This window comes from Hibiscus syriacus, unplaced genomic scaffold (assembly GCF_006381635.1).
Source record: "Hibiscus syriacus cultivar Baekdansim isolate YM2019G1 unplaced genomic scaffold, ASM638163v2 tig00110328_pilon, whole genome shotgun sequence".
NCBI classification, from domain to species: domain Eukaryota; kingdom Viridiplantae; phylum Streptophyta; class Magnoliopsida; order Malvales; family Malvaceae; genus Hibiscus; species Hibiscus syriacus.
The window spans coordinates 6,445,869-6,465,559 of record NW_024062685.1 but is presented as its reverse complement, the minus strand read 5'-3'; the positions used below and the strand labels follow the sequence as shown (position 1 = coordinate 6,465,559).

General features: G+C 36.2%; 1 protein-coding gene and 1 pseudogene across 1 annotated transcript; both read right to left on the bottom strand.

The window, feature by feature from the left end:
• The window catches only part of LOC120118576, a 29,826-nt pseudogene extending 21,085 nt beyond the window's left edge, over nucleotides 1-8,741 (bottom strand).
• Nucleotides 8,742-17,791: 9,050 nt separating this feature from the next.
• LOC120118331 (zinc finger protein 6-like) lies at nucleotides 17,792-18,604 on the bottom strand. The gene has a single exon (XM_039138390.1). It carries the CDS (start codon nucleotides 18,389-18,391, stop codon nucleotides 17,792-17,794), a length of 600 nt encoding a protein of 199 aa, XP_038994321.1. The 5' UTR covers nucleotides 18,392-18,604.
• Nucleotides 18,605-19,691: the final 1,087 nt, after the last annotated feature.

Genomic DNA, 19,691 nt, shown 5'->3' with positions numbered 1-19,691 from the left:
CATAGAGCTTAACGTCAAAAATGGAGGAGAAGTAACTTTTGGTGATAATTCAAAAGGTCACATTGAAGGTATAGGTACAATAGGTAATACCTCTTCCATACAAATTAAAAATGTTTTATATGTGAATGGATTAAAGCATAATATTTTGAGTATTAGTCAATTATGTGATAAGGGATTCAATGTCATGTTTGAAACTAATGGTTATAAAGTTATTGACATTGCATCTAATCGGATTATGCTTGTTGGTCATAGAATATGAAACATTTACATGATGCATTTAGATTCCATAGATATGACTAATTTATGCCTAGTTGCTAAATATGAGCATGATAGTTGGTTATGGCATAGGAGACTAGGACATGCTAGTATGAGTGTTTTGCAATGATTGATTCAAGGAGATTTAGTTCGAGGGTTACCTAAGCTAAAATTTGATAATGATAAAATCTGTGATGCTTGTGCTAAAGTAAAACAAAAGAGAATTTCTTTTAAATCCATTAATGATATATCCACTAGTAGAGTATTACAATTGATTCATTTAGATCTTTTTGGGCCATCTAGAACTACTAGCTTGGGTGGAAAACAATATGCATTTGTATTAGTAGATGACTATTCTAGATATACTTGGGTTCTATTTTTAAGTAATAAAGATGAAGCATTAGAAAAATTCATCGTGTTTTCAAAAGTAATCCAAAACGAAAAAGGTTACTCTATAACTAGTGTTAGGAGTAATCATGGAACTGAATTTGAAAATCTTGGATTTACTGAATTTTGTAATTCTCATGGTATTAGCCATAATTTTTCAGCACCTAGAACCCCTCAACAAAATGGAGTTATTGAGAGGAAAAATTGAACTTTAGAAGAAATGGCTAGAACTATGCTTTGTGAAAACAATTTGCCAAAATATTTTTATGCGGAAGCTACAAATACCACTTGTTAAGTTATTAATCGAGTAATGATTAGGCATATTTTGAAGAAAACTCCATATGAACTTTTTAAAAATAAAAAGCCTAACATTAGTTATTTTCATCCTTTTGGATGTAAATGTTTTGTTTTAAACAACGGTAAAGACAATCTTGGAAAATTTGATGCTAAAAGTGATGAAGGAATTTTTCTGGGTTATTCCTTAAATTCTAAAGCTTATTGAGTATTTAATAAACGAACTTTAGTTGTAGAAGAGTTTATACATGTTGTTTTCGATGATAATCTCCTTCCGAGGAAGGATTATTGTGTTGATGATGATGTAGGTATTATACAAGCAAATGACATTAGAAATGACGGAGAACCATCATCAAAGGGAGAAACAAAATATGAGGAAATTTATGATCCCCTCGAGAATCCAACCATTGAAGAAAGGGAAGTATCTTACCCAAGAGAGTACAACTATGTCAAGCATGGTGAGATTATAGGTGATCCATTCAAAGGGGTAACAACTCGATCTTCTCTTAGAAATATTTGTAATTATGTTGCATTTATCTCATGCATAGAGCCTAAGAATATTAAAGAAGCATTAAATGATGAACATTGGATTATGGCTATGCAAGAAGAGTTAAATCAATTTAAGAGAAGTAAAGTATGAACAATAGTTGAAAGGCCTAATAATAAGTCTACTGTAGGTACTAGATGGGTATTTAGGAATAAACTTGATGAAAGTGGTAATATAGTGAGAAACAAGGCGACTTGCTGCTCAAGGCTATACTCAAGAAGAAGATATAGACTATGATGAAACATATGCTCCAGTAGCTAGTATGGAAGCAATTAGAATGTTATTAGCATTTTCATGTTTCAATGAATTCAAATTATATCAAATGGATGTTAAAAGTGCATTTTTAAATGGTTTTATAAAAGAAGAAGTGTATGTGGAACAATCTCCTGGTTTTGAAGATTCAAAATTTCCAAATCATATTCTTAAATTGACAAAAGCGCTTTATGGTTTAAAAAAATCTCCTAGAGCTTGGTATGAAAGATTGTCAAATTTTTAATTGAAAAAGGTTTTTCAAAAGGGAAGGTTGGCTCTACATTGTTTTTAAAGCATAAAGGTAAAGATTTATTAGTAGTTCAAATTTATGTTGATGATATAATATTTGGTTTTACTAATGATGTTCTTTGCCAAGAATTTTCTAAGCTAATACAAAGTGAATTCGAGATGAGCATGATGGGGGAGCTCTCATTTTTCTTGGGACTCCAAATCAAGCAAAGAAAAGATGGCATCTTCATCAATCAAGCTAAGTACGTCAAAAATATGCTCAAGAAGTTTGGACTGGTAAATGGGAAACCTCATGACACTCCAATGAGCTCATCAACAAAGCTTGACAAAGATGAAGGAGGTAAATGTGTGGATGTTAAATTATATAGGTCAATGATTGGCTCTTTGCTTTATCTAACCGCAAGTAGACCGAACATTATGTTTAGTGTTTGCATATGTGCTAGATTTTAATCATGTCCTAAGGAATCACATTTACTAACTGTTAAGAGAATCTTTAGATACCTTAAGGACACTCCTAGTTTAGGACTTTGGTATCCTAGAGACTCTAGCTTTAGCTTGCATGTCTTCTCTGATGCGGATTATGGAAGATACAAATTAGATAGGAAAAGCACCTCCGGTACTTTCCAATTCCTTGGAAATATGCTGATTTCTTGGTTTTCAAAGAAACAAAATTGTGTTGCATTATCTACCACTGAAGCGGAATACATTTCAGCTAGTAGTTGTTGTGTACAAGTTTTATGGATGAAACAATAACTTTTTTATTATGGAATTGAAGTAGGTACCATTCCTATCAATTGTGACAATACTAGTGCTATTTGTCTCACTAAAAATCACATCCAACACTCTAGAACTAAGCACACTGAAATTAGACATCACTTCATTAGAGAACATGTCGCTAAGGAAGATGTAGTTCTAGAATTTCTTGATACTTTGCACCAATTAGCGGATATCTTTACAAAACCTTTAGACAAAGAAAGATTTTGGACACTTAGGAGAGAATTAGGTTTAACTGACCTATCTCCACTTAGTGTTTAAATTAATTTTAGCACTTTTAAGAATAAATGAAGAATATTTATAATAATAATAATAATTTTTTATTGCATTCTTTGCTATTAGTTAGGAGGAGTTTATGATTCTTAGTGAAAATTAATTTTATGTTCAAATGTAGTTTAAGGATAAAATTGATTGATTGAACATGATTAATTTTCAGTATATGAGTTGCCAATACCACTAGAGCAAATTAATTTAGCATTTTGAGTGTTTAAAATATAGATTTTTGAATTATAGGGCAGGAGGAATCGACACCCCCTTATAGGGGAACCGATTCCCCCTTTGAAGGGGAACCGATTCCCCCTGGAGGGAATCGATACCCCCATGGGGGCTAGTTGATATACGCCCAGAATTCCCTCATTCTCTCAAACCCTCTCTTCTCTTCTTACACGCCATTTCACTCTTTCCATCTCCCTAAATCTCTACTTTTACTTCAAAACAACTTTCTCAAGTCGGAATCACTTCATATTTCATATCCTAAACTTGCTAGAATCATTAAAAACGTGCAAATTTCATCCAATCTCACTCAAATCCGAAAAACATCAAGGTATTTTTCTAAAACTTATATTTTATCAATTTTTGATTTTAGAACTAGTTTTAATTAGTTCTAGGATGAACATTATATCGGGCATTGATTTTTTAGTGTTTAGAAACTAGATTTTACAACAAATTTCATAAAAAATGAACAATTTTCAAAATTTTCTGTAAATTTCTAAATTAAAAAAATTTTGATGATTGTTTTTCAAATTGTTGTGTTCTTGATTTAATTATGTTGCTTTTATGAAAAGAAATTATACATATATTGTTTTTCAAACCTTGTTTTTCAAATTCATTTTTCAAATTGCCCATTAGGATTGTTTTAGAGAACCTTGAAATATTAAGGACTCATTTGAGTTTTGGGATTGATTATATTGCATACATGTGTTTAAAATTGCAGGTTACTCTTTCTATTCCGATTATCTTAAGTCATGTCTCATAAAAGTTCAAGACCTTCCTCTAATCGATCAAACCAACCTCAAAATCCACCTCATATTCAACCAATTCCTAATCTTAATCCCGATGATCCTACTATGACCATTCTTAATTCGTGCTTTAATGAACCAAGTCGTAGACAAAATCTTCTCTTTAGGTACTCTCAATACTTTGAGTCTTACAAAATCCGGGAAAAACGAATTCCATATATTCAAGCCATGTTAGACATTAATTTTAGATATCTTCCTACCCTTCGAGAGTGGAAATTTGATAAACTTTGTGAACTTGAACCAATAGTTTATCATCAGCTTGTTCGTATCTTCTACTTTAATGCAGTTTGCGTTCAGAAACGGGGAAAACTTCAACCATAGGAATTCGATCCTATCTTCTAGGACGATTCTTTTACATTGACCCGGAATACATAGCTACCGCATTAGGATTAGATAATGATGACTTAGATAATGGAAAACAAATGGTAGGTTCTCAATATAAACGAAGGGATAGTGCGAGAGTTTTAGATCTCCATGATCGTTTCCTTCATCTAATGATCACTTGGTGGTTTCGACCATCCGGAGGTCGTTACTCCACTCTTCGAGCTTTAGATCTTTTTTGGCTACATTGTGTCCAAAATAATCTTAAAATCAACCTACCTCAAATTATCTTTGCTAAACATGTCGAAACCGTAAATCTTGTTTCTAATAAGAAACATTGTTCATCTCTAGTTTACAGTTGTATTATAAGTAATCTGTTTTTAAAAGCCGAGCTTAGGGTTGGTCTTGATTCCACTTTTCAACTCAAAAACCAAATCAACCTATTCTCTTTAACTAAATCGGGATAGAAGATCAACGAAGAAACTGGTCAATAGGTTCGTACCAGTGAGCAATCTCAGGAAGCTGACGAGGCCGATGATGAACCAGAGCAGCACGAGGAACAAGCACAACAAGAAGATCAAGTGCCTCCATACTTCCGATCATTTATGGAGAATCTTGATATGAGGTCTGCATCCATCGAATCACATCTGATTGCTACCAACGAAATGATGAATCATCGTTTCGACACTTTAGACGAGAGGGTCGATGCACTTTCACGTGATGTGACCAACATTTGGACACATTTATCTCCTCCTGATCCATCGATGGACAATTAGGCCTTTTTTCTTGCTTAGCTTTATTGGATAAAAACTTCGAACTTATTGTTTTCAACATTTTGAGTGTTTTTGGATTGTTTTAACTTTGGTTGTTGGATGTTTGAACTTGTTTGACGTTTTATGGATTTTTGAACTTATATTTATATATATATGGTTTGGTTGAATTTATTCATTATTGCATCATTTACAATTAGATGAATATGACCAATTTTACCATTCGTTTATGAATATTGGATTATGAAACTAATGGCTAACGTCTTCTCTTGATTGTGATCTTAGCATCTTAAGCTTTACATTTCTAAATATCAAATGGCTAAAGTTTTTCAAAACCTTGTTTAAAAACGTTTTAGAGTCCTTTTGATTTAACAAAAAAGTGGAGAAGTGTTAGAGTAAGGGGGAGTAATTAATTTTTAAAAATGATTTTCAAATTAGAAAATCTTAAAATTGCTAAAATGTTTTGCTATATCAAAAAGAGAGAGATTGTTGAAAATATTTTGATGTTTCGATCTAACAAATTAAGTGTTAATGAATTTTAAGATTTTATATTGAATTTTAAATTATATATATTCTATTAAATTATTCGAATATCAAAATATTACTCCAAGTTTTTCAAAAGTCAATTTCAATCCTTACTCAAGTGTAAAATTATGTTTTAATCTTAAAATAATCTCAAAACAATTTTACAAAGTATTTCGAACCTTTTCAAAGCCAAAAATTACAGTTTGTCCAGAGGGAACCGATTCCCCCTGAATGGTTTAGCTCCAAGAAATAATATATTATTCGGAGGGAACCAATTCCCCCCTAGGGGGTACCGATTCCGCCCTGTATAACGGTCGAAATATTTGAATTTTACACTAAGGGAAACGATTACCTATGAGGGGGTACCGATTCCCCCCACGCTCCAAACAGTTTTATTAATTGTTTTCACACTTAAACGGCTCCATTGACTCCACTAATCATCCTCAACGTTCAGAATCAATTGAAGGAGTATTTAAACAAGCTTAGAAGCCATTGATCAAAAAATCAAGAAACAACAATTAACAAGAATTGAGAGAGAATCAAAGAGAAAGCATCAAACTCATTGTTTTAGCACTTCAAGCTATTTTTCATTCAATATTCATTGTGCTTTCAAGAACATCATTTGTGCTCTATTGTATTTATCCTTGAGTGTTCTTTCTTTGTTCTAGAATTGTGCAAACAATCTACCTTGTGAGGTTTTCCTTGTAAGTTTACAAATTTATGTATTTCTCTTTGAAAAAGAGTGTGCTCAAGAATTTGGGGTATAATTCTTGAGGGAGTTGTAATGTTACTCTTTGTCCTCAAAAGAAATAATAAATTAGGGAATTTGTTGGAAAATCCTTAGTGTGGATAGCTAAGGTAATGGACGTAGACTTTGGTTTAGAAATTCGAACCACTATAAATCATTGTGTAAATATTTTCAATTTTTTGCAAAAGCTTCCACCAAAATTTTTATTGCCAATTCACCCCACTCTTGGACAATTCCATGGATCGATTAACTCAACACATAGTTCTAAGCAGTAGGTACATGCATGACCTAGATCAAGTGCTACCTACTTAAGGCTTTACTGCTCTATCACTGGGGTAAGGGTCTCACGCTTCCCTTAATCCTCCGCTAAGAGTCTCACCATGAGTACACCTTTAAAAGGTCTCTAACCCTAACAACTAAACATGCTACACATTATATAAATACGACATTGATACTCCTATGCATTTTCTGAATGCAAATCTGACTAGTATCTGGTCTCACATAGCTCTCAGACACTAGTTACTGAGGGAACCTTGGTGTCACATAGCATCGGTATAATTCCCACAAACTTACAGAATGATCTCTTGGTCTTCACATAGTCATCAGGTAGATCACTGAGGGAGCACGCTGTCACATAGCATCGGTACAATTCTCGCACAAACTGAAGCATTGGCTTGGTCTCACAAAGCCTTCAAGCCAAGCTTTAACATATCTGACATACTGAACTAATGGGACTATACATGTATGACTGACACAAACGGACATAGGATAAGTCTGGTGGTGTGGTCGAAGGAATTTATGTGCATCTCAGAGCAACACCTAGCCTACCTTGAATATGGAATAGCCTAAAGGTAAGAATCAAAATTTACATGCAATGAAAGGTTACCTGACTACACTGAACTGACGTAACTACCCATGCATATCTAAGGCCCATAGGCCACATGCTACTGACATTGTTAACCCACTCCTTGCGAGTGATCGGGTCTTGCACCCTAGTTAGACCCTGAAGTGTTTCGTGTATTGACAATGCCCCACTAGGGCAACTAAGGTAACTTGGGTATACCTTAACATAGCTGGACTCAATAAAGAAAAGTCAACGTCGTACTAGCTTTTATCTCGCTCGTTCTCTCAACTAGAATATAATGCGAAGCCTTACTTATTATTTGAGGCACTGACTAGCCAGATATCTAACTCGGGTTTATTTTTAATAGCGGCACTCTATTCGATCTTATCATACTTCCCTTCAGAACCTCTTGAACTGAAAACGGTGTATTACTTTTTTTGGGTTCACTGACATTCTTGAAGTTCATACTTTTTGAAACCACTACATCTAACATAAACATCGTAGCGCTTATCAGATGTCTCCTATAACGATCATCAGTTCTGACTAGTCGTATTCTTTCTCGTTCGAAGATGCTTTGGTGTATTAAACTTAATATGATACTCCTAATATAACCTGCTCTTGTGAATGCTTATAGATATACTTTGTCATTTATGTCCCTCAAGGACTACCTCTTACTATTACGGATTATCCTTAGCTTTTACAGACATTAAACGGGTCAAATATGACTATCCAAAGTGAGTAGTATCGATACCCTAGGGTCAAGTATTGAAACCCCTATGAGTATTGGTACCAAAAATGCATTTTGTTGTGAAATTAGGGCCTCAATATGATATTGCACCCTGAGTATCGATATTGCAGGGGCAATATCGATACACCCCTTGGCAGTATTGATACTCCTCCCCTAAAATCCCTAATTTTTGCCCCAATTCATCTAATATCGATAATGTTTATCCCATTATCGATACTCAAACCCTAAAAGGCTTAATTTAGGCTCAAAAATCATTTAAATATCATCCCAAAAGACTTGGTTTAGTTTTAAACTTATTCTAAAGATTTAGCAAATTGTTTAGGGTTTCAAGGCATCATAAAATGATTTTTTAACACCTAAAATATAAATTGATTGAGAAATAAGATGAATCCTAAAATGCTCAAATTACCAAATCTTAGTAAATACTTGAAATTTATAAAAGCTTAACACTTTAAAGGATTAAAAATACACTACCTTGATTTTAGAATCCTAAAATTAAGCTCCTTTTTTATCAATCACTCTCCTTCAAGAACTTTGATGGTTTTCCACCCCTTTCTCTAGCCAAACTTGAAAGCAAAGATTTTCTTAGCATGAAATAGAAACGAGGAAGGTTAAGAACATATTTTGAGGCTTAAAGAGGATGGAAGAAATACATACTCTTACGTTGAGTTAAATCTTGCTATAAAGGATGAAGAAGAGAAAAATGAAAAAGAAGAAGAAGAGATGGGAATGGAACTCACGTCCAAGACACTTAAACCCCCCAAAATCAGCTTTCAAATTCCTCAATGGTAAAATTGCACTTTTAGTCGTTTGCATTTTATCTATATTCAAAAATCCTATTTTTGTTGCTAATTGGGCCCAAATCCAAGCCAATTAAAACCAACAACTTAAATAATGAAATCTACGGGATCCACTTACCTCTCGGGTAAACCCGAAACTACTAGCTCCGAAATCGAGATGTTACATAGATAAATGCTTTACGTTAAATATTTTTCCATTTTTTTTTAAATTTGGCATAAGTACAAGTAGTATATATTTAAAGATAACTTACAACTATTTGATATTGAACACTCACACTGCTGACATTCATGGTGTTTGAACACATGGTCTCAAGGAATAACAACAATTCCTTTACCACCGAGGTCACTTAGTTCGTACTTGTATAGTCTTTGTGTTATCTGAAGTGACTAGTTTTTGTGTTAATAGTTATAGGAAAATGTACATGGCCATACACATTCTTTTTTTGTGTGAAAAGGAAATTGCCACGTGCCTCATTAAAAACCCCTAATCTTAATTACAGAGAAAAGAGTACACGGGACAATTAGAGTTTACAAGTCAAAGTAAAACATCTATAAAACCAAACATAAACATCAAGCTATTAATCCTACCCACGTTCATCCTGATACAGAAATTGCAAAACCGAAGCCCGGGGCGTTGCAAGGGTCACTAATTGGAATTTTCCAAACTTGGCTAACTTAGCCACTGCATTCGCAACTTGATTTTCCTCACTAGCAATATAATTTATTCGCACCAACTAGTCCTGCTTTAACAATTCCTAGACGTGATGAAGAATATTCAGTTTAGCACAGGGAACCATGTGTTTCTCAATCATGGACAAAGCATACAAACTATCGACCTCAATTATGATTTTACGGAAACCACACTTCCACGCAAGACAGAACCTAAGGTAAACACCCCAAACCTCTACTTCCACAACTGAGTATACCCCTATAAACTTTATGAAACTGTTGCACCAACTCCCATTGTGATCTCGAATATCACCACCACAGGTTGCATACCCTGTTATTTTATAAACAACACCATCATAATTAATCTTAACCCTATCAACAGGGGGAGGATCCCATCTCTTCTGTCTCACCCTAATACCTCGATGATCAACCTGCACACTAGATCTCGTCGTAAGCGCAACACAGGTGGTTTCCTTCAAATGTAAACCCTTCTTCATTACCGAAAGATAATAATCTATCAGTTTCTCAAAAGCAATGGCATTCTTATTGATCCAAATTTTTCACACAATGTCACCAAACATAATATCCCAATGCTCAACCTCATGCACAAAGAAACCAAGATTAGCAAGGTTATACATCAACCAACTCATATAAGATTGAAAAGTTGCCTATGTCTATTCCCTATTATTATCAACCATTTCAGCAACTGAAGTTCTTTTTATCCCGATCACACCAGTAGAAGTCACATATCTCAATCCCAGGGTCGAACCAGAAATTAACGGTTATCTCATCACCAATACCCTAAGAAATATTACGCCCAATGTCTTTCTAAAAAACTGCAAGGCCCATCCAAAGTCTCGAACATCTTGTCTCACACAACACCTCAGGCACGTCATTCGAGCATTTATACTTAAACCGCAAGGATCTCACGCAAAGAGAATCAGGTTTACCAATCAAGTCGAAAGCAGTTTCATAAAAAAAAGTTTTATTTTGCTCATGCATATTTCTAAAGCCAAGGCCTCCATACTCAATCAGACAAAAAACCTCTCCCCGCCTAACAAGATGGACACCTATGGCATCATCAGTAAGACTCCAAATAAAGACTCGAATATATTTCTCTAGTTCCAGAAAAATCTTTCTAGGCAACACTGCAGACTGCATGGTACAAGAGGGAATAATTGCTAACACAAATTTGGCTAGAGTAATTCGACCCGTATGCGATAGGAATCGGGCATTCCACCCACTAACTACTAAGTTTGTTACTCACCATATTAACAAGATAACGACATGAAGCTTCTAAGACCCTATTATGAAGAAGTGTAACACCAAACTATTTCCTCATATCCTTAACTTCCAGGAACCCAAACTCTGCACTAATCTGAGTTCTCAAGTTTGACGGGACATTCTTGGAAAATGATGGATTACTGGTTTAGAGAAGCTAACAACAAGAATAAAGAAGTAATTACATGCATTTCATTGAGGACTTAATACCCTTTTATATACTTGTTATCTAACAAACTCATGATAACTCAGCTAACAAACTCAACAGAAAGCTATGTGTTCACACACACACACACACAACACTCAACAACCTCACATACATCATAACCACTCAGCCACCATTCTAGTTTCATTCACACTCAACCTTATTTGCTAACATTCTCCCATCTTTCTTTTATTCTGTAGTTTGTTATTTTAACATGGATATACATGAAGTCTGTCTCGAAATACTTAAAATGATGCCTTCGTCAAGGGCTTAGTAAATCTATCAGCAAGCTAAAACCCAGTAGGCACATAGCTCACCTTTAGGCAACCTGCTGCAACCTTCTCCCTAACAAAATGTATATCTAAATCAACATGTTTCGACTTCGCATGATACACAGGATTAGCAGACATTGCAACTGCACTTGTATTATCACACTATACAATGGGATCATCAGATGACTTCAATCCTAGATCATTTAATAACGCAGCAACCCACGTTACCTCGGTAGTAGCTTCAGTAATACTACGATATTCAGCTTCCATTGTCGAACGAGAAACCGTTTTCTGCTTCTTCGAGACCCAGGTAACTAAACTATTACCAAGGAAAACTCCATAGCCAGTCATCGAATGCCTATCACCAACATCACCAGCCCAATCAGCATATGAAAACGCCTTGACACACAAGCTAGTATCTGCAACCGAAAATAATAGACCATAATCTGTTGTGCCAACCAGATAACGTAGGATACGATTAACAGCTACCAAGTGTTCTTCGCACGGTGCTTGCATGAATTGGGCTACTCTATTGACCGAGAAGGAAATTTCAGGTCGTGTATAATAAACATATAATAATGCACCAACGATGCTACGATATTCACGTGCATTAGACAACAACACACTCCCTTTACTTGACCTTTTCAATGACGCTATCATAGGAGTGAATGTTGAAGTGGCTCGAAGCATATCCGTTCTTTCCAACAATTCCAGAATGTATTTTCTCTGGCTAAGAACTAAGTCGCACCACTCTTTTTGACCTCAATGCCAAGAAAAAATGAAAGTTCTCCAAGATCTTTTAAAGAAAATTTTTTGTTCAGCATTTGCACAACAACATTGATGTCATCATCTGAATTCCCAGTGATTACTATGTCATCGACATAGACTAAAAGATATGTGCAAGAACCATTCATGATGCGAACAAACAAGGAAGCATCCACTCGTGAAACCGTAAAACCTAACTCAAGCAGACTATTTTTAATTTTTTCATTCCAGTTCCGTGGAGCTTGTCGAAACCTATACAAGGCTTTATTCAGCTTACACACTAAATGTGATCCAGTACAATCAAATTGTTCAAAACCTGGGGGCTGTTGCATATAAATATCTTCAACCAAATCACCATTGGGAAAGGAGTTATCAACATCTATCTGTCTTAGAGACCATCCCTTAGCAACCGCAATCGCAATCGTAAGGACCACATATACTGTTGCAAATTTAACAACTGGGATGAACGTATCGATAAAGTCATGACCAGGGACTTGTGAAAACCCCTTAGCAACTAACCGATCTTTATAACGATGGACAGAACCATCAGCATTCCTCTTAAGATTAAATAACCATTTACAACCGACAAAACCCTTATCACTTGGCATCTCAACTAGACTCTAGGTTTTGTTCTGAACCAAGGCTGAGTACTCAACATTAACTGCTGCTGCCCAATTGGGTGACATTAAGGCCTCATGAACGTTAGCTGAAACACCATCACTAACAACACTGGAATATATTTTAGGCTTGTAAATTCCACATTTACTATGAGTCAACATGGGAGATGATGATTGACATTAGGCTCCTGCGCAAACTTATTAGGTGCAAGAACCTCTTCTGGAAATGAGGAATTAACTTCATTATCATCAAGTGGCGCAGAAGAATCTTCAAGACCATTAGACAAGCCAACAGAATGTTCATGATCACACATCGGAGCCTGCTGATCTCCAAGCATCTCAGGATCTACAGTACCCAACCTACGAATATCCATGACAACATCAAGAGGTCGACTAGTCATACCAAAAGACCCATACGTACCATCGTTATTTTCAGCTACAAAACGGAACTGCCACTCATTAAATTTGACATACCGAGACACATAAACTCGGCCATCTGCCCCAAGACACAAAACACCTCTATGTTGAGGACTCACACCTAGAAATGTACACAGATGCGATCTGAACTCCAATTTATGACGATTAAAAGGACATAGATATGGGAAACATCTGCACCCAAATACTCTGAGCAAAGCATAGTCTGGTTTCTTATGAAACAACAATTCAAACAGAGACATTCCTTGCAAGACTCGAGTTGGCAGCCTGTTAATAAGATAAATTGCCATTACTGTAGCATAACCCCAAAATTTAATAGGCATATATGCTTGAGCAAGAAGTATGATAGCAAGTTCAATGACATGCCTATGTTTTCTTTTAACGACTCCATTTTGCTCAGACGTGTGTGGGCAAGTTAACCGATGCGAAATATCAGCTGTTAGAAGCACACGAGACAGGTTGCGAAACTATCCTCCCCAATTGCTCTGCACAGCTTGTATTTTCGAATCAAATTGTGTAGAGACGAGCTGCTGAAATAGTTAAAATGCATGAACTGCCTGTGACTTATCATTTAGCAAGTACAACCACGTGTGACGTGTGCACGCATCTACAAAGGTCACATAGTACTTGTATCCATTTGAAACCACATGTGACGGTCCCCATAAATCAGTATAAATTAATTGAAATGGAACAGAATAGACTGTATTTGAATCAGTAAAAAGGGAGCCTATGGCTTTTGCCCATGTGACAATCAACACATTGTTCATTGAATTTCTTATCAACAACTACATGAAGTGATTTGCAGACTTGTTCTAGGGTCCCATGTGCAGGATGCCCTAGATGCCTATGCCATAGTTCATACAATTTATTTGAAGTAAGAACATAATAAGCTACTGCCTGACTATGACTCGCAGCATCAACATCCACTTGAAAGAAGTAGAGACCACCTCGTTCTTCACCTTGCAACAAAATCTCACCAGACCATTCATCACGAACACAACAACTTGTAGCTCGAAACTCAAAGTAAACACCGTTGTCCCTAGCAAGCTTAGACACCAATAACAAATTCTTTGTAATCTTAGGCACATGCAATAAGTCGCTTAACATAAACGCTTGAGAATTAGAACATAAAGCAGATTTACCAGTAGCATGTATCGAAAGAGGTACACCATTGCCAACTAGTAATTTACCTGGACAAAAAAAATCAGATTTGAGATCAATGGTTGATGCATCCAGAGTCACATGGTGTAACGCACCCGAGTCAACCACCCAGGAGTCACGATGTGCAGCATGAGCTTCAGCCTATCGTTTTATGTAGCAGGAACACGCATCACCGTCTACTTGCAAAGCTTTAACACTTGAGTAATTAACACGACCAGTGTTGTTTCCAACAGAACCACGACCAGAACTCTTACCTGAAAAATTCTGATCAAACCAATGCCAACAATCAACCACAATGTGGCCATTCTTGCCACATAACTGACATTGAACCTTGGGCCTGCCACGACCTCATCCTCGAGAAGCATAGCCAGAGTCATTGCGATAATCAGTCTGATTGTAAGAGCTCACATTACTAGACTTGGAGTTATTACTCATATTGGTGACATGCGCACTCATAGGAAATTGATCATCTCGAGCATCAAACCCAGCAATCTGAGTTTCGGCATCAATCAACAATGAACATACCTTATCAAGAGACAGTGAGTCTTTCATTGTAGTAATGAAAGAAACATATGGTTGATACTTCCTCAAGAGACCCTTTAAGATACTCGCAACTTGTTCTGCAGTGGAGATGACACTATCACACGATGCCAACGCATCACAAACTTCCTTGATCCGGATCAAGTATGTCCGCATGTTGTCATCTCTTTTCCTGAGTGACTGAAGCTTATAATGGAGGTTGATGACTGCCGTGGTGGAGCGGTTTGCAAAGAACTGCAGGACCTTGTTCCAAACAGCCACCGTAGTCTCTGTCCCAACAAATTGAGAGAGCAGATACGAGTTGATCGTTGACAGTAGCCACGATGCCAACGCACTATCTTGTGCGACAAAGTCATCATACAATTCATTTGGAACCGATTCACCATTTGCACAAGCTATAAAGGCAGGCGGAGGCTGCAACGAACCAGTCAGCAACTGCTCAAGCCGATGACTACGAACAGTCAACAAAACTTGCTGCTTCCAGAGTAAGAAATTTGATTCATCAAGAATGAAATTCACCTTCTTGTGAGCGAAGGTCTTGGCAGCCAACGAATCCATCTCCTCCAGCAACTGAAGTAGCAAATCGAAGCACCTCAAGAACAGACGGCGAATGATACCATGATGGATTACTGGTTTAGAAAAGCTAACATCAAGAATAAAGAAGTAAATCCATGCATTTCATTGAGGGCTTAATACACTTTTATATACTTGTTATCTAACAAACTCATGACAGCTCAGTTAACAAACTCAACAGAAAGCTATGTGTTCACACACACACTCACATCACTCAACAACCTCACATACATCATAACCACTCAGCCACCATTCTAGCTTCATTCACACTCAACCTTATTTGCTAACAAAAAAAATATTGTAGTCTTCGGATTACCAACTTTATGCCCAGACATAGTACAAAAGTCATGTAATACCACCTTAATAAGATCCACATGTTTATCTGAGGCTTCAACAAATAAAATCATGTCATCGGCAAAAAAAACAAATGAGATATACATGGGCTCGTTTTAGAAGTTCGAAAAGGCTTCCATCTCCCTTGACTTATCTCCACTTGAATTGCTTGCACAAAGCGCTCCATGCAAAGGACAAATAGGTACGGAGATAACGGATCCCCTTGATGGATACCCCAAGAAGGTCTGAAAGTGTTCGTTGGGGACCCGTTCAAAGAATTTGAGATGAGACAGAGGTAACACATTTCATATTAATGGAGCACAAATAGTCTAGAATCTTAAGATCGATCAAAGTATCCTCGATAAACTCCCACTCAAGTCTATCGTAAGCTTTCTCCAAATCAATCTTGATAACCATCCATCCACGACTCCCTGACTTTGTGTTCATCGAATGAATAACATCCTGAGAGATAATAATGTTATTAGTCGACGTTATTAGTAATTGACCTACAATGAACAAAAATTGTTAGATTCTCTGACACCCAATCATGAAGCAGCGGTTTTAATCTTTCCATAATTACCTTAGTTATCGTCTTATAGACCACATTACATAGACTGGTCGGTCTAAATTGAGAGTAATAAAATTAGTGACTTCTTAAAAAGAAACTACTTATTTTTTTTGCTCGGCAATAATAATTATTTATTAATAAAAAATGACTTAACCTTGGATATAAGCCTCTTTAAAGTCCTCTCTAATCCTAGGTGGAAGAAAAAACAGAGCTTCAAATCCGACTAAACAAAACACCACAATAATCAGTGTTTTGAAAATCGGACCGGACCGGCCGGTTCAACCGGGAACCGTTTTCTGGTCCGGTTCATTCTACCCCGGTTAAACCGCTACTAGTGAACCGCTGAACCGGCTGTGAACCGTTCGAACCGGTCTGTTCGAACCGGACCGGACCATGAACTGGTTCAACCTAAATGTTTTTAGTTTTTTATTAAATGTTTTTGGTATTTTTATTTAATTTTTTAAATAATTATGACGTCGTCCGGTTGAACCAGTGAACCGGTAGCACGGCCGGTTGAACCAGTGAACCGGTAGCACGGCCGGTTCGCTGACCGGTCCGGTTCTAAAAACCATGACAATAATACCTCACTTTTAACCCAGCTACAAGACTACCAAAAACAATATAGATCCAGCAAACTTTCAACATCGACGCACCAGCGCTATATAGTTCCAACAAACAATAAAACAAAATCCTAACTACTAAACTAACAAACACAGCAGAAAAAATCACAGAAAGAGCCAGATCCCCAGACGCTTACCACCAAGCTTTGAACCACTATCTTCTATGCATACCTTCGATTGCCAACTGAGTGAATAAGCCATTTCTTCTTCAGATAATCAGACCCGTAACCCAGCATTAGCCAACAAAACAATCCGAAACCAGCCAACTTACACCAACCTTCCATAAACATCTTCCAAAAAGGATGATCTGAGCCCATCCGCCATTTATATAAATTTTAGCATATCCAACATTTATATGTTGCTTTTATAGATTTTGATATGTCATTATATTTATACATGTCTGTGGTTTTTTCCCACAGTTAACTATAATTAATCATAATAAAATTATTTAATTTTTTACATACTAAAAATTACATTTGAGCACCTTGAATACTCTGCGAGAAAGTATGAGTTTTTTTTTTAATTTTAAATATAATTAAAATTTAAAAAATATGATTTCTCTTATAATCAAGGATGGATAGGGGCAAGTGACTATCACCCTTAAAAATTTTAAATTATTATATATTTTAAATAACTTTTTATATTTTTATGAAAATTTCATTTTCGTCCCTTAAAATTTTATTAATACAATTACTTTTAAAATTTTATAAATTACGATTGAATTTTCTTATAATCGGATAATAAATTTCCCGTCATTGTAGAGCTGGAAAACCTACTCCGCCGGTTAAAAGAGTTATGTAATCTTCCAAAATAGAAGGAAAATTAACAGAAAATCAATATACATAATTGTCTCACTCAAAAAGATAATATCTACATTTTTGAACCCCAACAACATCAATCAATTCATAAAACTCATGCTTGTTGAAGCCATCGAACTGTTTTATGGCACAGACGATCCAAGACTAAGCTGTAAATCAATACCTAATCCATTAGGCCCACCATCATCTTCCCTGAACCGCCTGTCCACCGGAAAAACTCCAGTATAATCCCGGACGTCACCGGAAAACGCAGCTGCCATGCTTTCCCTTCCTTCTCCCCTATATAAACGCGGTCCTTGCGCAGAAGCAGGCCCACAAAGGTACGTACCGCCATGCAACAAACGCAACGGGGCTTCTCCTCCCCCATGTGACATGTAAAATGAAGAATGATACTGCGGCGGTGCAGCAGCTGCTGGTACCATGGCCGCGGTGAAGATGTGTGGCGGAGGTGTAAAAGCCGATATCATGGAATTCCGAGTAGCAGCTTGCATTTGAGCACGCTTTAGTAGCTTCCTTTCCTTCTTGTGAGCATTTTGGTGACCTCCTAGGGCTTGAGAGTTAGCAAAGTCCCGGAAACAGTACTGGCACTCGTATCTACGGCCATCCATTTCGAGTTCAGGTGACCCTTCTGGAGGCTTGGTCGAATCGTCGGCGGCGGTGCTTTCGACGATGTTGAAGCCGAAGAGCTTCAAGGGTTTCGGGTGGAAATCAAGATCAGCCATAACCAAAGAAAAAAATAGAAAGTAGAAAAGTCTAAACTTACAAGTCAAATTGTGGTTGGAAGGTGGGTTTCATGAGCTAAAACTATATAAGAGAAGTTTACTTAAGAAGGAATGAAGATGGGCAAGAAAAAGGAGAGGGTTGGTTGTGAAAATAATCCTCAAGAAATAGCTAAAGCAAAGCAAGATTTGTCCATGAAAAATGGCCCAAGAGAAAAAAAAATTACCTCGGTACCTTACTAAAATAAGTAATTAATCGAAGACATCTAAAATTTTCAGCTAGGCATTCATCCGCTCTCAGAAAGCTATAGATTCGTCTTTGGTCATCTCTCTTCTCGAATCCATTAAGTGAATCAATAATAAAAGAAAATATTATTTTCTTTAGAAAATTTGAATTAGAACAGTCACATTTGTCTTTTATATACATTATTAATTGTTTAAAAAAATCTAAACATATAATAACTTATAATTAACTCAATACTATTATTAGAAAAATAAATAAATTTCTTATCTCACATGAAAAACTCCATGATGCACGTTTAATCACTATGTTCTTCAAGTTGGATTACTTGGTCTCATGTAAATGTGTTAGGTTGGAAACAATAGAGATGTTAATTAAAATATTACTTGAGATTTTAAGCTATGATATATATATAATCTTAGTTTGATACTAAGATTTACCCTTACCAAAAGATTTAACGTTAATGGAAGGAAGTATAGTGGCGGCACAGGCATGGGCCATGGTGACGCAGAGTGTTGTGATTATAATCACAACATGTTTGCGTGATTGACGTAGAAATCGAAGGGCCTTTTTTAATGAAGGCAAGATCTTCACGAATCTTACTATCCACCACAATTTATGGGCATTTCTCTCTCCATTGTTCATAACCACCTCACTTTCAGCCACTTTTAGCCATCCTTACCATTAATTATTGTACTTCTCTCCATTAGTCATAATCTTGCTTCCCGAACTTCATATCACTATATAAATTTTAATATCATTATATCAACTGATCGTTAGTGATGACACATTACATAAAATGTCACATTACCCTATGCACTAATTAAATAGTTTATTTTTAATAAATTAACCTTTTCTTTCGTTAAAATTTTGGTGTTGCATGTGAAAGGAATGTGCATTGTTTCAACTTGATTGATGCTGCATGCTACGATGACGGAAAGCGGTATACAAAAACCCCCCACTTCATTAAGAAATGTATTAAAAAGTCATAGCCACATCTAACTGTCATCAACAAACAATGTTAACTTCTATTTATAGATCAAGTCCACCGAATTCTCACTC

Bases quoted from the DNA above. Each gene is read 5' to 3' on its own strand.
- LOC120118331 (XM_039138390.1), bottom strand. From the start codon at position 18,391: ATGGCTGATCTTGATTTCCACCCGAAACCCTTGAAGCTCTTCGGCTTC.